Source organism: Zonotrichia albicollis, chromosome Z (assembly GCF_047830755.1).
Source record: "Zonotrichia albicollis isolate bZonAlb1 chromosome Z, bZonAlb1.hap1, whole genome shotgun sequence".
NCBI lineage: Eukaryota > Metazoa > Chordata > Aves > Passeriformes > Passerellidae > Zonotrichia > Zonotrichia albicollis.
In genome coordinates, this window is record NC_133860.1 from 5,534,388 (window position 1) to 5,553,528 (window position 19,141).

The window sequence follows — 19,141 nt, forward strand, 5'->3', positions numbered from 1 at the left end:
CCAGCACGTACACGATCACTCAAATGTCATCTCTTTGTCACAACCCCCTGACCTTCCTCATCCCAGTCTCCTCAAGGGAAACAAGCCAGCAGCATGCCCAGGCCCCCAGGTGCTCTGCAGGAGGAGCACACATGGAAAGGCCAGGGAGGAGCATGAACACAATTCCAGGCTGACAGTTGTGCTGACTGCAGGTGGCCATTGAAATTACTGACACATCTGGAGAAATGTTTTATACTCAGCTTCTGATCATTTGACTTACATTTTCCCCTTATCCAAACTTACTCCTGATCTCAGTCAGCTGGCAACACAGAATCCATAACAGGGAGAGGGAATAAAACATGCCATTGAGAATGGCTTGAATATTAGCATGCAAAGCTCATTTTCCATGTCACAAAATATTTTCTTTGTCTTCAAGACCATATCCACGTGTGCCCATGTTTGGTTTCCTGGCTGCCACAGTCAAAGGGGCAGTGTAGTTTTGGAGACAGAAAGGAAAAGAACAGTGTCCCTTTTTGGGAATGACTGGATTGTGATTGTTATGGATCCCCACTTGTGGACTGTTGGAAAAACTTCTGTATGAACCTTGAAGGGAATCTCATGAGGTGTTACCCTCCGGGAAGTCCAACAGCCTTTCCATAGCTTAAAAAGACATTGATGACAACCCCGGTTCTGGAGTTACCAGATTTGACTGATCCCTTTGCACTATTCATACATGAGTGCCTTTGCCTTGTACAATAAATCCATATTTATCTCAAAGACTGGGAATGCAGGAAAGAACCCTTTGGAAAAGAGCATATTTCCTAAAAGAACATCTAAACATTGTCTCCAAGGGATGAAGAGTGCCCTTGAGAGCAGGAGCCAGCACAGTCCTGGTTGATAGAATAGACTTGAAAACACATGGGAAGAAATGTGTCTGTTTATGTGTGCTGCACATGGTAATGTCTGGTGTAGAGCAAAAAGGAGCTCACTGGTTTTCCTAAAGTAACAGGGGGTACTCCTGGAACAAAAGATATGGTGCTAAAGACAGCTACTGCCTTGAACCCTGCTGTGTTCCTCAATCCTTCTGTAAGGAATCAGCATCTCCAATCAAACAGGGACAGCTTTGGGAGCATCAAGTTTCCTGCTAAAGTAGCAATAATGCACTGCAAAGCTCAACAGTTCACACAAGCCCAGGAGACTGATGAGCAGACAAAACTGCTGGAGAGGAGGCAGAACAAAGCATCTTGCTGGCAATTCTTTCCAAAGTTGGGAACCTTTCCAAATCACACACAGAACACTATGATGAAAACATTCCGCAAAATCCTTAAATGTCTAATTTGGTCCTGAAGGGTGGTAGGTATCAAGAAATCAACAAGTTAGGGTGCCTCAAGCAATAATGAGCCAAACTGCAGAAGACAAACATAAAGAAACCCATTGGGGTATTGAAGGTACAGTAGACAGTTTGCTAAGGCAGCTACTTAGTGTTAGGTTGACAGGGACTGTGACAACTGAAATTTAAAATCTGCTTACAGATCAATGCACAGTTTTACAAAAGACTGCCTTTTTGGATCCCAAACCAGGGAAGTAGTACCAGATATTAATGACAAGGACATTTTTCTGAGTTAAGAAGAAGTAAATATAAATACTTATTGGGTTTAATGGACACATTTTCTGCATGGCCAGAGGCTTTTCCTTGTCACACCAACAAAGTCAGAGAAATACTTCCAGTTAAAAATAAAAAATACTACTAAGAGTAAGGATTCCTTCTGGTATGCCAGCAGATAGTGATTCTCATTTCATAGCTGACACTGTACAAAATTTATTTAAAAAGTCCCAGTTAACTGAAACTTATTTAGCCCATGGAGATCTTACCCTAGCAGCAAGATTGAAAGAGCAAATCAGAGCCTACAAAGACAAATGAGTAACATTTTCCAGGAAACCTCACTAAAGTGGCCAAAAGTGCTTTCCCTGCCACTGTTGAGAATCAGAACTCCAGTGGCTTTTAAAGAAAAGTCATGCCACATGAAATGCTCTATGGAAGACAATACCAAATTATAATCCTTTCTAGAGAAAGTTATGTGATAGGAAATAAGCATTTAGGTCCCTTTTTACCTTCTTTGCAAAAAGTACTCTCATCTCTGCAGAAATTTTGGGTATGAGCATCCCTGAGAACTTTGGATGCTCAGGTATATTCTAATCAACCTGGGGACTGTGTCTTATGTCATAAAGCACAGTAACAAGCCACTTAAAGAAAAGTAGAAAGGACCATTTCAAGTACTCCTAAACACTTCCTTTCCAGAAGTAAAAGGGGATGGGACCAGTGCATTCGTACATCTTCCCCAAAGGGCAGCCTGCCCCAACACACAAGAAACTGGAAGGGAAAATAGAGTCAGCCGGGAATATGAAGATTAGACTTGTAAAAGCATGGAAATATAACTTCTTTATGCAGTGTAAAATTAGTTAGAAGAAATTCCATAAAAAGCGAGATAGGTCATGAAGGGGTAAGTATGAAAAATCCTCACTCTCAGCCCACCCTCACCACCAGCATTCCTGCATGCTCTGTCAACCAGCAGCAGCCACCAGGCCAAGGGGAGGCTCCCCAGCACAATTCACCCCATGTCCCCCACAGCAGCGTTCCTGGGGCTGCTGCGCTGCAGAGCTGCAGCAGCAACCCCTGACCCAGGCAAAAATGGACCCAAATTTCAGGGCTTAAGAGGTGACATTTTAATGAACTTCCCTTGAAGGAGAACAGAAGGGCAACGATGGCTCAGGTGTTCAATCAGAAAACACTCGAAAATCTCTCACGTAGGGAATTAACATCATTGCATGGAGACAATTGAGAATTTGTAGAATCCTCTCTAAGGAAGAAAGGGGCATTCAAAGGCCCCGGTGATTGTTCCCAAACATTTTCCTGCCTCAGACAATTTCATATTCTTCCCCAAAAGAAGGTTAAGGTTTTTCTGGTAACAAGTCTACCGTTTAAGCTAAAAAATAAATGGCAGAAAACTTAGGAAAAGGTCTTTATTCCAAGTTCCCAGAGATCTGTAAAAGAATCAAGATCTGTGTCTCTCTAGAAAGGCTGGTTGAGACAGACTGGTTTAAATATGCAAAGAAATGGACAGCATTTCCACAGGGCCACTTGAACGCAATTTCTCTTTAAAACCCATTGAAGTACCTTGACTCCAACACCACTCTACGTATTTTACAAAACTCTTGCAAAGATCTGGATATATTCCTTGGCTCACTGACAAGGGAAGGCCATGACTTAAAATCTGTTTTGAGAGCTGCTTCAGATGACAGCTGAGAGCAGCTCATGTGCACTCCTCTGTAACCCTCCAAAACAAAGGGATTTGCTGACAGACTTGTCCAAACTTCAATGTCTTTCACCACTTAGGCAAAGATTTTGCATAAACAAGAAAAAGGTCAAAAAAAACACCCCAAAACTTATAAAGAATTTCCATCAGCCAAAATCGATTCTTAAAATGTGCATAACTTCATAGTACAGGTAGTGGGCTTCCACCCTCTACTGATAAATTTATCTCAGTGGACAAACTTAAGACTTGAAGAACAGAATTGACAGAAGAAATCCACTCCAGATATCATAGAAGCAACAATGAGAGAAGGACTTATAAACAGTGAGAGTTCTTTATTGTTAACATTCAACACTATCATCTTTCAACTTCTTAAACTAACTAAACTTCTTTGAACTAATCCAAGATTTTAAGAAATATTCTACGGCTCAGTGCTAACATAACCTACTGTTCAATACTAACTTAAAAAATCCTAAAACCTAATCTTCTAGTTGAAATAAAAAATCTGGGGTCTGCAGATGTCACCAGGCTGAAGCAGATGTCTGGTGCCAGGACTCCACTCACTGCTGGTCATATTCAGAAATGCGCCTCTGAATATGGGCCAGCTTTTTGTGGAGGTACTGGCACCTGCTCTTCATTTCAGAGTAGCTGGGGCTACCCTGTGAAGGAGAAAGCAAAATTAGGGCATGCAAACTCTTCTGCAGAGTCTACACTCTCATGTCCTTTGCTTTAAAAAAGCCTTGAGGCAGACTCAGCAGTTACCATGGCCCTGCAGCTCTGGTGTCTCACGTACCTGTTGTAGCTGCTGATAATCTGCTAGGATTTGATGATGCAGCCTCTACAAGAAAATAAACATGAGGAATGTTTCTTCACCAGCATAAAATGCAAACTTTGGTAAAACACTAAAAGTTCATTCAGTCTAACTCCAGACATTTTCTTCTCTGTCAGCCACCACTCTTCTGGGACATTTGCAAGAACAAATCTCCCTCAACCAGCACCACCCAAGATCTGCAATTAAGCCTCTCAATAGCCAACAGAAGGAGCCCATGCTCTAAGACTCTGCTTGGGACACCTCTTCCCTTTCTGTTTCATCATAGACAGCTCAAACGGGGGCTTTTGGGCAGGGCCTTGCAAAAATCAGAACCAGCCCAAGCAGTGTCTGAGCATATATGCCAATTCTGCAGGTTCCCATTGTTTCACTGAGCAGTTCCAGGGAATCAAAAACACTGCCGTGATGATGAACCAGTCTTCATGGTTTTATCCTTCTTTACCTGATAGGCTTCAGAGCCTGGAGTCAGAGACTTCCATTGCTCCTGAAACTGTCTGAATTTCTTTGTGGTCCTGTCAATCACAGAGTGTAAATTCCGGTATTCCTCATACTCTGCATTGAAGTCATCCTTGTAGCGCTGGCGTTGCTCCAAGGAGACAATGGCTACGTATTTTCTAATGGGAAAAAATGAGACCATTTTTCTATGCGTGAACTCTAAGAGAACATTCCAGTATGTTTCTAGTCCAAAAAATACATGTGTAATATTACACCAAGCACAGGGTAATGCCAAACACAGACACCCAAGCTTTGAGTCTGATGCTCTGGGACTGACAGTTTCTACTTTCAAGCTCATGTGCTTCAAGGGAATGCAGTCAGGTAACTCTAGGAATCAGTCACATTTCTATGACACTTAGTTACTAATAGTTTACATTGTGGAGGTTTTCTTCATTAGTAAGTGAAGCACACTTAGAAAACATTTCCTTTAATTTCAAATGTCAAAGAACAAACAAACCCAGCAGCCTCAGGAAGAGGAGATACATTACTAAATTATTATCTCTTCTCTGTAGGAAAAGCTTAAATTAATTACATTTACTTGTGACAATACATCTCTAAAACATATTTGTCAGGGAATGCATTTATGGAATTGAGTGCACAGAGTTGGACTTTTGAGCTACATTCTTTACTGTCTAACACCAAAGCAGTGTTAATGATAATATTTGATTCTTCTAGTGGACAGCAGTTGCATCACTGACCATGGAACTGAGGTATTTGTAACACAGCCACAAAAACAATCTCTATATCAGTCTGAAACTACAGCTACTACCCAAACAGCATCTGCTCCTAAAGAGGGCAAATTCATTAATGCCTAAAGACACTGATGGGAGTCAAATATTCTTCAATCCCTTCTCCCTCACATCAACAGGCGTGACGTTTATCAAACTCAAGATACAAATCCAATTGAAATGGCAATGAGAAGAATTGATCCCACTTCCCAACACTCTCACACCAATACTTCTTCTCCTCTGGGCCTGAAGATCTTGTTCTTTTTGGAGCACAGAAACACCTTTCACATGGGAATATATAATTCAAATCATCCAGAGATTAATATTTACAAGCAGTAAATCCTCAACAGGATGAAGTTCAATCCCAGGACAGACAGCAGTTTGTGCCAAGCATGCATCCCAGATACACCTGACTAGTGTGCAGGAGGAGTTTGAAAAGAAAACTCCAGATGCCTTGCTACATTTTGGGAGGCACTGGCGCAATGTGAGCCAGGGCCCTGCCGTGCCCGCTCCAAAGGCCGCAGCTGCCCCAGAGCCCCAGAGCTGCAGGAGGCCTGACTGCCCTTGACAACATCCCTGCTCTCACACAAGCTGGCAGCAATTTCCAGTGTTTCACCACACACACACTTCTCCCTCCCCTCCTGCACTGCAAATTCAATGTAGGGATGCAGCACCACTGCTGCAGCTGAGCCTGTGCAACTGCACTGCAGGAAGGGAGAGTCCGTCTGGGCCTAACCCACCTCCGTGTTCATCTCTGCTCTGAGCTTTCCAGGCCCAAATAAATCTGCTCAAACTCATCCTTTCACCACAGGAAAGAGCTGGACACTGCACCCCACTGAAAGCTGCAAGAGTTAACGGCTACTTTGCTCACCTCAAGTAGTCTGGTTGGTCGCTTATTGCAGAGCATGTGGAGGTAATGGAAGTCTCTTTTCTTGCTCCTGCAGAGAAGCAGAATTTTGACATCCGTCATCAGGAGGTCTTCAAAAGTTCAAAAGAACCCCATTGGATAGTCTTGAAAAAGTCCTTCAGTGTTCTTCTCATAGCAAATTACTCAGAAGCATTAACAACTTTTAACAATAGGGCACATAAGACCTTCTCCAAAGTAGCCCTGCCTGGGAGGTAGATAGAAGGAATGGCCACTGTATTCTACAGGTTGTGCATTCCCACAGTGTTAGCCCCAGCTCAGCTTTTCCTATTTGAAGGCATGAGGCGGCATCTGCACAGCCATCTGCACAGCCATGCAGAAAATTATGCAGCTTCAAAAGACAACAGCTTGAGAGAAATCAACGTCGAGGTTCCAACAAAAAAGAAAGAAGAGAGCTGAAGTTCTTTTACTGCCATGTTTCTATCCCCACTTCCCTGCTGCTTCCAGAGGCCCACAGTTCCGATGAGAGCCTGCACTCATGTCAGCAGGAAAGCCAATTCCATTCTATAGGGCTTACTGGCACTAAGACTCCAATATCCTGCAGTCAAAACTCAGTGCTTCTCATTAATGTGGCAGGTTGGGGCAGGAAACAGCTCTGCATTTGTGACTTGCCCTTTGCCTCTTGGGAAGCATTGCACACATAACCTTGAAGCCCTCTTTCCAAAGAAATGTTCAAGAATTACCATGATAATAAAGAGAACTGCCATAAGGAAAAGTCAGCTGAAACAGGAAGGAATACTCAGGAGCTTGGAAATCTCTCTCGGCTTTCTATTTCAAGTTTTGTGTCAAGCATAAAATTCCCACATATTCCTTTCCATTCCTTATCAGCTTCCACTGCCGTTGTTTACATAAAGTAATTTTGCTAAAACTCAGCCATTCTTGACAATTTCTAAGCTACCTGAGCTTCAATTCTTGAGGAAAGAGCTGTTGTGTGATCGTCCACTTGCTTTTGTTGATTTCCTTTGTATAGCAGAAGTATAAAAAGAAGTGGAAAAGTGGTAATACAACTGGACAGAAATACCAATAGTCATAGTATGTTCAATAAAACTTGGAAGAACAGCTTTGCTGTGAGCTTTTCATTTCCAAAAGTGCATTTCCTCTCATGGCTCAGTCCATATGAAAGCATCCTAAGCCCCCACTTGAAACACAGCACATATTTTTCCTTCATAGCTGGGCAGAGTTTGGGAACTGGTTCTTCAAGAAAGCTGCTCATGTGTTTATAGATTCAAGCAGAAATCCTTCCAAAGGCATTCCAAAGTTTGTAGGCACCGTGTGTATGTCCAGAAGAAATGTGGAAAGGCCATCTCAAAGCACCTGTTTCTACAAGCACACCACCACTCGCAAGAGGCATCTGCACACTCCAAACCTGCCTCCAGGCTGAACCCAACTTGGAATTTGCAAGGTCAAACTCCAAAGGAGGCAATCCCCAGATTTAACAAAGCAACTGAACTCTGCCCTGCTGGGTGTGTCCCTGTCATCAGAAATCAAGCATTCTTTATGTGTTTCTGTTTAGCTTTTCAATGTTGTTTTCAGTCTGTACCACTTCCACAGCTTTTGAAAAAATAAATTCTGCAGCTAGGATGGGGAGGAAACTCCCAGCCCAGTTCAAAGTAGAACTCCAGGAAACCACAGCTTGCGTTTTGTAGCTTTTGAAGTTTCCATGAAAAGGCTGAGTTCAACAAACAACCATGGAATCCCTGAGATTTGATTGACAGGTTTCAGTCAACTAGTCTGCAATACATGTGTGACAGGTTTCTGCCTTCATCATGCAGTCTTGAAAATCTGCTGATTGAAAAAGTGCAGTCTCAGCCAACACTTGGCATTTTACTAGAAACCTGATGGAAAGAAAAATAATCCATTTCCTCTGGCTTCTAGTGTCTGGCTCTTCCTTTTAACCGGCTTCTCCCCAAAGAAATCTATTTCAAATTCATTTGTTCTTGATTGGTTTTGCACTACTTTGAGAGAAAATTTCTAAAAATCCATGCACTTTTAGAGAAGGTTCCAGCAGCACAAGTTCTGGGCTTTGCTGTTTTTACCTTTTAAACCAAGAGTTACAATGTAATATAATGGGGAAAAAAATAAAAAAGTCTTGATTTTTCATGACCATCCAGCAGAGAGAATGGTATAGCAGTAATGTAGAGCAGTGCCTTCGTGTATCCAGTGCTGACTTTCAAATCTCCCTTTCCACAAGGTGGAAAGCAAGAGCACAATTAACTAATTCAGAATGCCTTCAAAGAAGGATGTTCCCATAAGATAAGCCACCACAACAGGAATTTGAGAGAAGCACAATTGGCAAGAATAAAAGCACAAAGCCTTTGCCTAACAGAGGTGAGGGTTTAAAATTAAGACACCAGACAAAAACCTCCACTGTAGAGACTGTGGGTAAGGAAAATCAGTGCTTGCATGGCTTCTAGCCCAAGATGTGGGAACAAGCTGTGACCACCCTGTGAATCCTCGAATCTTGGACAGTATAAAGGTGGTACCTCCAGAGAGACCTGGGGACCCCCACCACTGAGAAGACCAAGGGTTAAGAAGGACAGGTTGGACAACAGAGAGTCCATGTGGTGATGATATCTCCCCATTTGATGTCTCTCTCTTCCCCTTCCCCTGCCTCTCTTCTCTCATTCCTATCTCCCTAGCTTGCGTTTCCTGTTCAATAACATTTTTACTATTGCCTGTGGAAAAGGGTCATGCTTGCACCTTAATTTAGGCAGAAGCTTCTCTGAATTACCAAATCTTTACACCACACTTATCCACACAGGAGTCAGGAAAACCAGCACATCAATACCTTCATCGAAATCCAGGCGGTGCCACTGCTTCAGCCTCCCCAGTTCATTTTTCTCCCCACTTGAGTTGGGGATCTCCTTCTGCTCCCTGGCAGTTTTTGGGATGCTGGAGCTCCGAAATTTCTCTGTTTGCTGCACCACATGGGTGCACGGGGAAACAGAGCCGGCACTTGGAGACATGTCCGAAGAGAACAGAGATGTGGAAGGCAGAAGGAAGGAAGAAAAGTGGCCACCAGCTGCTGGCTGGACAGGACTGGGCTGGTGGCCAATTCTCCTCTTCTTGCTCGTCACAGGACTGGTACAGTCAGAAGCCAGAGGCCGTTTCTGCATCAATAACAAAATCATTCATTCATTAACTTATATGATCAGGATCAAACTTTGCTCCCAGTCTGGAAAAGCAGCATTTCTGAACTGGGCCAATTTGAACACACATCTTTCCACACTAAAAAGAGCATTCAAACCAGAAGTTCTGCAGGTAAATAAAGGCTCTGTCTCATTCCTACATTCCCATCTTAGCACTCAGCATGTCCTACTTCAAGACTGTAGCTAAAATTCTTTGGAAGAAAGACACTCCCTTCAGGAGCTCCATCAAAGGCTTCCCCAAATGAGAAGGTCCTGCACATCATTCAGATGACAATCTTGCACCACCAGCAAGTCTGCTAAAATTTACCATACAGTCCAGAATGTTAAAAATGCACAAAATACCTGAGCTGGTCTTACTGCAGCATCTCTCTCAGAAGGCCCTGGAGATAACGCTTGACTGGTGTTGGTGGTGTTCTGAGATGGAGCTGATTTTCTGTATGGATGGGCCAATATTTCATGTTACAAAGCCTAAGTATCAACTGTCCAAATTCGCTCCTTGCAGGGAAAACAGAGTCCTTCAGTGTCAGGACTGAAGGAAACAGCATGAAGCTGAGTTGAGGGAGCTTTAGGCAGGATATCAGGAAAACATTCATGGCCCAGAGGGTGCTTGAGCCCTGCAACAGGCTCCCCAGGCCAATGGTCACTGCAGGAGGCATCAAGAAGTCTTTGGACAACACTCTTGGGCACCTGCTGTGCTTCTCATGGTGTCCTGTGCAGGGCCAGGCACCATATTCTCACAGTCTAAGCTTCATTAACCAGGGATTTCTCTTTTTTCCTTTCTCTGAGTGACTGAACTTACCGAGAAAGTATTAACTTCAGCTTCTGTCTGTCTATTTCGGTGTAGCCAGGCCAATCAGTCTGAAGGGTTTGAAATAGATGTTCCTTCAGACTGAAGCAATTATCCTTTGCATTCCACTTGGCTACCTACAGGCAGACGTGTAGGAAAACAAATCTTTATTATGCTTGCTGCATGCAAACTAGAGAAATGTGATTGGTCCTGAACAGCTGCTTGTGAGCACTCTGTCTCAATTAATCAATGCGCACATGCCCAGGTGTAAATGAATTGAGGATCATACCTTCCTCAAGACAAATACAAAGTCACCTCCAAAAAGTAAATTGAGGTAGTAAAACCTGAAGACCACTGATATCAAAAGTGCAGGTTTAGACTTCATCCCCTGACACCTGCTCAGAGTTCCACAGAAAAGCCCATTGGGAAAGTCTCCATCAATTTGAACCCTCAAACACACTGAATAACTCATCTAAGACACCACTAACATCTGTCACAACTTTGACTTTTCTTCTTGAAAATATGATAAACATTCATAATTTGGGTCTGTGTTGATGCCTGTCTGCCCACAGCAGAAAAAGAAATGTAAAAGTAACAAAGATACCCAGAATCAGGGATTCACTTCTTCAAAGCTGAACTCAGGTTGTGTTGGAAGGGAAGCAAGGGTGTGTGTACCACATCTCAGCAAGCTCACACTGTCCATTTCAGACCTATACAAAATAAAGCCCCACTTACTCTGATGTCCACAAAAGCCTGAGCAAGGCATCTCAGGCTGCAGGGCTGCTCACACAGAACTTTCAGAATGCAAACCTGGACCCTGAGGCAGTTCACACCTCCTACAGCACACTGACACCACAGAAATCTCGTCAAACTTTGCAATGGAACAGGAAAAATGTTTCCATCCATTGCCTTCTTAGGAGCTGAGCTTTGAAAATGTATAATCAACTTGAAATCTAAATGGGCTACTTCAGCTGGGAGCGCAGAACATGGCCCTCGTTATATTGTGAATATTTTCAGGATGAAAAAGCCTGCCACTGCCCTGGGCAAACCTAGCAACAAACTTCCCAGGTTCAGGGAATGAGTTCTTAAAAGTCACTGTGGGATCAACCGAAACTGTATTGAATTTTCCTCCCTTGACTAAGTTCCAAGACACTGTTTGCCTAGCTAAAGAGGAAATGTTCCCACTTGATATATTAATGCCAGCATAATTCAGCAACACTCTAGGGGAAAAGGGAATTTTGAAAAGGGAATGAGAGAAATATTGCATCTTTCAATGCATGTGCATCCTATTGCTGGCTGTGAAAATCAAATACCAGTGGAATTTAAAGGACCACTGGAGAAGTTATTGATTAATTGAGTTCCAAGAAGAGGGAATATTTAAACCACGTGACAGCAAAGAAACCCTCTGCTCAAAGTTTGGCTACCATCTTTATCATGGAGGATGTGCCTGGAACACCCCTGGAAGAAAATCCCCACAGATCCCAGAGAAGTCAAGTACTATAGAGAGGCCACTAACTGTGTTCAAATGAAATACTGGCCTCTGCAGTTCCTGAACTCCTCTGCCCTGGAACTTCTTCCAGGAAATTTTAAGTGCAGTCATAAACCATTTCACACAATCAAGGAACCCCTGTGAAGTTACTCCTTGAAGCAGTTAAACAGTGCACAGAAAAGAAAGAGAATGGAATAAGGCATGAGGAGCAACAACATTACAAAGTGTTACTCATTGCCAGCTATTCTAGAAAAACAACAATGCCCCAAAATTTTCAAGTTTTCTTTCTTTTTGTCACATGGACCTGCAGCTTGAGACCTCTGGATGAAGTTGATGGAAAAACTTTAACAGGGAGCATTTCCAAACTTATTTGTCCAGATGCAATTTAAAGAGTAGAGGAACAAGTGACAATTAGGAAGAAAAGAAGAGTGTGGTGGTAATAATGCTGGCACAAACTCCACCATCTCACCTGCTGAAGGATCTTGGCAAGGGTGCCCTTGTCCTTTTGCATGACTCCATCTCTCTGCAAGCGAGCAAGTAACTCTGGCTTCTTGTAAGTCCTCAGAGCAAGTAAATGAATCACCCTGTCCCTGTAGGGTCGCCGATAAACAGCACTGCAAGGCTTCTGTTCATTCTCTGCAGGCTTCGTGGGCTTTGTTCTCTTCTCCTCAGGGGCGGGACATGAAGTGTGTGATTTGGCTCTTCTCACATCTGCTTGTTTTCCCAAAGGAAAGGAAAGCAGAAAAAGAAGTGTCAAATGGGAAGTTGGCAGAACGCAAAAGAGCTGATTAAAATGTCTTGGGGACAGAGCTGATTTTGAATATCCTTGTGGAATTCCTTTGAACTCACATATTCTCTGATTCTGTGAAAAAACCTAGTCCCTAACTGGTCCTGTATGGAGCATGTTGCAAAGGTACCCTGGACTCTACCAACAACCAGACCTGTCTCACCTGAGATTTTTTGTGCCAGCCTAAAGTAGATGTGGTAAAAATTCTCCAGTTGACTCTCTAATGCCAGTTCTCACACCCCAGTAACTCAATGTTAAATATTCCCTTAGGATCTATGTAGATCACCACCAAGAATCACACAAATCACTGAAATGTAAAACAGCACATCCCCAATGAGAAATTCAGAAGTCAACTTTTGTCTCTCCAAAAAGCCACCACCATGCTGCCCAAAAATGCTCTGCACTAGGCTAAGGCAGAGCAAGAGCTGCACTTGCAGCGGCAGGGATGTCCCTGCAGGCAGGTGACTGCAGCCACAGCCAGGTCAAAGCCTGTTTTGCTCAGGGCAGCTGGCTGGGCCTGGCTCAGCTCACTGCTGCAGGCAGTGCCACTGAGTGCCTGGAAGGGGAATGTGCACCTGGTGTCTGCCTGGAGCCAGGCTCCTTGGCGAAACAGCACTCAGAACAGATCAATACAAATGGCACCTCCTAAGCACATTGTGCTTTGTGGGAAATGTTGGAATCCGTGGGCAAGATGACATCAATATATTCCTTTCAATTTCCTTGAGAAGAGCCCAAGGTAGTATTGGGGCAACATTCACTTATTAATGACCAAGACAAATAATTCAATCAAGTATGGTTTCGGTCTTGAACATAGGAAATTCTCTATGCAACTTCTTCAATGTAATTTTCTTTCCATTTCCCAATTAAATTTCAATGGTTAAAGACAGTTGATAGGTCTTCCAAAACCTTAACTTCCAAGTCTGTGAATTTAAGTGCATAAGACGGTAAAAATCTTGACCTCCATGCTCCAAATTCCAACCCATCAGGCAGTACGGGAACAACATACAGGCAGGCTTTCTCAGGGGAAAACAAACCAGTGACTGAATGCAGTGACAAGTGACTGCAAGTCTGACCTGAGGCCAAACCACCTCCAGGTTGAGATCTCTGAACACAAGAGATCCCCTTTTCAATGAATATGCTGCAAAAATGAATTACCAAGTGGAAAATCTTACGGACATTGAGCAAAATATGAAAGCCAACCATACCTCCAAGTGGGTTATACAATTTGACAACCTGTGCACTTCCACTGTGCGACGCCTCGCTGGTATTTGGCTAAAATGGGAAAGAAATTTTCTGTAAAATCTTCAGCCTAATCTTCATTACTGCTGATTAACTAGGCCCTCCATTTTTAACAAGAGCTGTATTTGCAAAGGTTTGCTGTCACAGCGTCAAAAAGGGCTGCTTTGACACAGCTCTCCCTCTGAAAGCAGCCGGCTACAAAAGTGCCCTGAGAGATCCACCCTCACTTGGCCTCTAATGCAGCCAAGCCCTCCAGTAGCAAGTCATCCTTTCCCAATTGCTGGAATTTATAGGCACAAGCTTCCCTTGAAATCAAGTGCCTGAGTACAAGTGAACTGGTCAGTGCTAAGCTAAAAATCCAGAGAGGGGCACAAAGGATTTGAAAGTCAGGGCAGCACCTGACACTGGGATTTATTTGGCATTAAGGAAGTACATCCTGGAGTCAGCTCCAAGAATAACTTCAACTGCAAAAAGATGAATTTCAACTGTAACAGGCCCCAAAACCCTTTCTCTTTTCCTCAGCTCTAGATGCAATTATTTCCATAGATGTAAAATATTTTATTCTAAGTTATAGGAAATAGTTCATCCTAAGTTAGTCAGAGATTACAAAATTTGGGTGCCTGGCTGAACTCATCATTTAGTACAGATTATGACATGTCCCATTGGAACTCAAAATCACTCAGATGTCTATTGACACAAGCATATTTTTTACAAAAACAATTACTGCCATCCATCTGCCTAATTTGGAAGGCAAAATTGGCTGAAATAAAATCTTAAAAGCCATGATAAATGGACTGAAACTTGTGGACTAATTACCATGAGGAGGGAGACATCACTACACAATAGAAGATAAAATATTACTCTATGGAAGGAATTCCGCAATTAAGAAGAAATGAAAATAAATTTCTATGCTTACAAAAAGTGTATCAATAATTAGAAAAGATTTGAGATGAGGTGCATGTGGCTGCAGTTCTCCACTATGCATGACAGCTAGGAATAAATAATGGCTATTCCTAATACTTGAAAAAAATTTAGACAGTTTCCTTTACCCTTACGTGTTCAGTGAGTTCCATACAAACTGGGAACCATGAGAAATCCATGCATTTTGGCCATGAGCCATGTCCAGAGCATGAATTTCCTGAGTGTCACAGCATGGAGAATATCTGACTTTCACTGGTACCTCCTCTGTATCATCCCTGAGTGCCACTTGCAACCGTGAAATCAACCTCCCACTTCCACTGGCACCTTCTCCCTATCATTACCTGAGAACCACTTCCTGCAGACAATCTCCCACTTCCACAGACACCTCCTCTGTGTCATCCGTGTGCGTCGCTTCCCCCCGGGCAGCTGCCTCAAAGGGGCCCTTGGAGCACCAGTGGGGCCCCAGCCCTGTCCAACAGCTCCCGCGGGCTCAGCAGCACCTGACACCAACATCATGGCCAAGCCCCCACCCGCTGCCAACCCACAGAGCCCCACACCTGCCCCTCACCTCTTGCTCCTGGCACCTCTGGCTCACCCTGACGCTCATGGCAGTGCCGGTGGGGACCCTGTGGGACGCAGTGCGGATTGGGGCCCTGCGGAACTCACTGGATCCTGCCCAGGCCCGCAGCTCCGCCATCCCACTCTGCCTCGGCTGCTCCAGCTCCCACACAGACACTGATCCTGCTGAATAATCTGCAAATGCAGAATACTACTTAGGAAAATGTGTTCCTGGATGCTTGTCCTTTGTGGCTTCCAAGGCTCATCAACAAGAAGGGAGATGATTGCCATGAAACAAGAACTAGCCAACAAGCTGGAAGCGATGGCCAGGCCTTGGAAAGGCAGGCGACTTCTTGGCTGAATTGCCTTGTTGAGGTGGAAGGCTTGACAGGCTTCAGTGACCTCAGACACAGGGCAGGTTAGCAAGGCCTGGGAAGAGGGATGCACCACTCATGGTGGACACAAAGAAAGTAGAATTTATGGACATAAGGACATTTGGCAGAACCCCTGAAAGAAGGAATTATCTGATAAAGGCAATGCAGCAACTGTGCTGAATCAGCTCTGTCAGGGAAAAAAGGCCGTTCCAGCTTTTTACGCAAGGAACCTCACTGTGAATAAGGGGAGATTGGGCATGCAGACTAATGAGCATAAGAAGGGAGAGGGTCATTACCAAACAGCAGAAAGTATACTCATTTTGGAGAGAATTAGGGAAACTTAGAGTCAATGAACACTAATTCCTTTCTTTGCTCAAATGTATAAACACTGAAATGTTCTGGTTGTTGCGCTGTTGCCTTTGTGAATTTGTCCCTGAGCCACCCTTCCTGCACAGAACTGTAAATCATTACCTCCACGCCGTGGGTGGATTGGGCTCTTGAACAACGGGTGCTGCAACCAGCCAAGTTGGAAAAACACTCGCTGTGGCTCTGACACCCCCGCTCTCGCTGCAGCCACCAAAGGCTCTGAGCGGTCCTGCCCTGTGCCGGTGACAATGGCCACGTGTCCTTGGAAACGGGGGGTTCCATGTGCCAGGCTGGCCGGGATGTCACTGAGGAGCAGGACACGACACAGTCCGGGCAGAGGGATTTCACAATGGGCACAGGTAGGGAATGCCCTGCCCTGTCCCATCACTGACTCTGCTCATTTCCAAGTGAGGAAAGGGGCACCCCACCAACCCCAGTAGCGGCAGCTGTGCAAAGCAGGGCTAATGAAGTGTTTCTGAACAAAAGTGCTGCACTTGGCTCTCTCTGAGGCAAAGGAGCAGCTCAACACCTCTAACCAGGTCACCAAGGCGCAGCCCTGACAGCTCTGGGCCATCCTGTCATGGGCCCGTCAGTCTGTGAGGCTTCCAGCACGTACACGATCACTCAAATGTCATCTCTTTGTCACAACCCCCTGACCTTCCTCATCCCAGTCTCCTCAAGGGAAACAAGCCAGCAGCATGCCCAGGCCCCCAGGTGCTCTGCAGGAGGAGCACACATGGAAAGGCCAGGGAGGAGCATGAACACAATTCCAGGCTGACAGTTGTGCTGACTGCAGGTGGCCATTGAAATTACTGACACATCTGGAGAAATGTTTTATACTCAGCTTCTGATCATTTGACTTACATTTTCCCCTTATCCAAACTTACTCCTGATCTCAGTCAGCTGGCAACACAGAATCCATAACAGGGAGAGGGAATAAAACATGCCATTGAGAATGGCTTGAATATTAGCATGCAAAGCTCATTTTCCATGTCACAAAATATTTTCTTTGTCTTCAAGACCATATCCACGTGTGCCCATGTTTGGTTTCCTGGCTGCCACAGTCAAAGGGGCAGTGTAGTTTTGGAGACAGAAAGGAAAAGAACAGTGTCCCTTTTTGGGAATGACTGGATTGTGATTGTTATGGATCCCCACTTGTGGACTGTTGGAAAAACTTCTGTATGAACCTTGAAGGGAATCTCATGAGGTGTTACCCTCCGGGAAGTCCAACAGCCTTTCCATAGCTTAAAAAGACATTGATGACAACCCCGGTTCTGGAGTTACCAGATTTGACTGATCCCTTTGCACTATTCATACATGAGTGCCTTTGCCTTGTACAATAAATCCATATTTATCTCAAAGACTGGGAATGCAGGAAAGAACCCTTTGGAAAAGAGCATATTTCCTAAAAGAACATCTAAACATTGTCTCCAAGGGATGAAGAGTGCCCTTGAGAGCAGGAGCCAGCACAGTCCTGGTTGATAGAATAGACTTGAAAACACATGGGAAGAAATGTGTCTGTTTATGTGTGCTGCACATGGTAATGTCTGGTGTAGAGCAAAAAGGAGCTCACTGGTTTTCCTAAAGTAACAGGGGGTACTCCTGGAACAAAAGATATGGTGCTAAAGACAGCTACTGCCTTGAACCCTGCTGTGTTCCTCAATCCTTCTGTAAGGAATCAGCATCTCCAATCAAACAGGGACAGCTTTGGGAGCATCAAGTTTCCTGCTAAAGTAGCAATAATGCACTGCAAAGCTCAACAGTTCACACAAGCCCAGGAGACTGATGAGCAGACAAAACTGCTGGAGAGGAGGCAGAACAAAGCATCTTGCTGGCAATTCTTTCCAAAGTTGGGAACCTTTCCAAATCACACACAGAACACTATGATGAAAACATTCCGCAAAATCCTTAAATGTCTAATTTGGTCCTGAAGGGTGGTAGGTATCAAGAAATCAACAAGTTAGGGTGCCTCAAGCAATAATGAGCCAAACTGCAGAAGACAAACATAAAGAAACCCATTGGGGTATTGAAGGTACAGTAGACAGTTTGCTAAGGCAGCTACTTAGTGTTAGGTTGACAGGGACTGTGACAACTGAAATTTAAAATCTGCTTACAGATCAATGCACAGTTTTACAAAAGACTGCCTTTTTGGATCCCAAACCAGGGAAGTAGTACCAGATATTAATGACAAGGACATTTTTCTGAGTTAAGAAGAAGTAAATATAAATACTTATTGGGTTTAATGGACACATTTTCTGCATGGCCAGAGGCTTTTCCTTGTCACACCAACAAAGTCAGAGAAATACTTCCAGTTAAAAATAAAAAATACTACTAAGAGTAAGGATTCCTTCTGGTATGCCAGCAGATAGTGATTCTCATTTCATAGCTGACACTGTACAAAATTTATTTAAAAAGTCCCAGTTAACTGAAACTTATTTAGCCCATGGAGATCTTACCCTAGCAGCAAGATTGAAAGAGCAAATCAGAGCCTACAAAGACAAATGAGTAACATTTTCCAGGAAACCTCACTAAAGTGGCCAAAAGTGCTTTCCCTGCCACTGTTGAGAATCAGAACTCCAGTGGCTTTTAAAGAAAAGTCATGCCACATGAAATGCTCTATGGAAGACAATACCAAATTATAATCCTTTCTAGAGAAAGTTATGTGATAGGAAATAAGCATTTAGGTCCCTTTTTACCTTCTTTGCAAAAAGTACTCTCATCTCTGCAGAAATTTTGGGTATGAGCATCCCTGAGAACTTTGGATGCTCAGGTATATTCTAATCAACCTGGGGACTGTGTCTTATGTCATAAAGCACAGTAACAAGCCACTTAAAGAAAAGTAGAAAGGACCATTTCAAGTACTCCTAAACACTTCCTTTCCAGAAGTAAAAGGGGATGGGACCAGTGCATTCGTACATCTTCCCCAAAGGGCAGCCTGCCCCAACACACAAGAAACTGGAAGGGAAAATAGAGTCAGCCGGGAATATGAAGATTAGACTTGTAAAAGCATGGAAATATAACTTCTTTATGCAGTGTAAAATTAGTTAGAAGAAATTCCATAAAAAGCGAGATAGGTCATGAAGGGGTAAGTATGAAAAATCCTCACTCTCAGCCCACCCTCACCACCAGCATTCCTGCATGCTCTGTCAACCAGCAGCAGCCACCAGGCCAAGGGGAGGCTCCCCAGCACAATTCACCCCATGT

General features: G+C 43.9%; 1 protein-coding gene across 1 annotated transcript; it reads right to left on the reverse strand.

Annotated features, from left to right (window-relative positions):
• Positions 1-2,307: 2,307 nt before the first annotated feature.
• LOC141727145 (RNA polymerase II elongation factor ELL2-like) lies at positions 2,308-15,336 on the reverse strand. Its single transcript, XM_074533062.1, has 9 exons — positions 15,208-15,336; positions 12,162-12,476; positions 10,216-10,340; positions 9,356-9,377; positions 9,056-9,185; positions 6,214-6,320; positions 4,562-4,915; positions 4,084-4,128; positions 2,308-3,949 (listed from the first exon to the last, which is right to left on the reverse strand). Exons 1-9 carry the CDS (start codon positions 15,334-15,336, stop codon positions 3,851-3,853), a joined length of 1,326 nt encoding a protein of 441 aa, XP_074389163.1. The 3' UTR covers positions 2,308-3,850.
• Between the last annotated feature and the right edge of the window lie 3,805 nt (positions 15,337-19,141).

Coding starts and splice junctions, on each gene's coding strand:
- LOC141727145 (XM_074533062.1), bottom strand. CDS start 15,336: ATGGCGGAGCTGCGGGCCTGGGCAGGATCCAGTGAGTTCCGCAGGGCC. Junction 12,477..15,207: donor AGAGGTGCCAGGAGCAAGAG/GTGAGGGGCAGG, acceptor CATTTTAATCAG/CTCTTTTGCGTTCTGCCAAC. Junction 10,341..12,161: donor TTGCCAAGATCCTTCAGCAG/GTGAGATGGTGG, acceptor GTCTGCCTGTAG/GTAGCCAAGTGGAATGCAAA.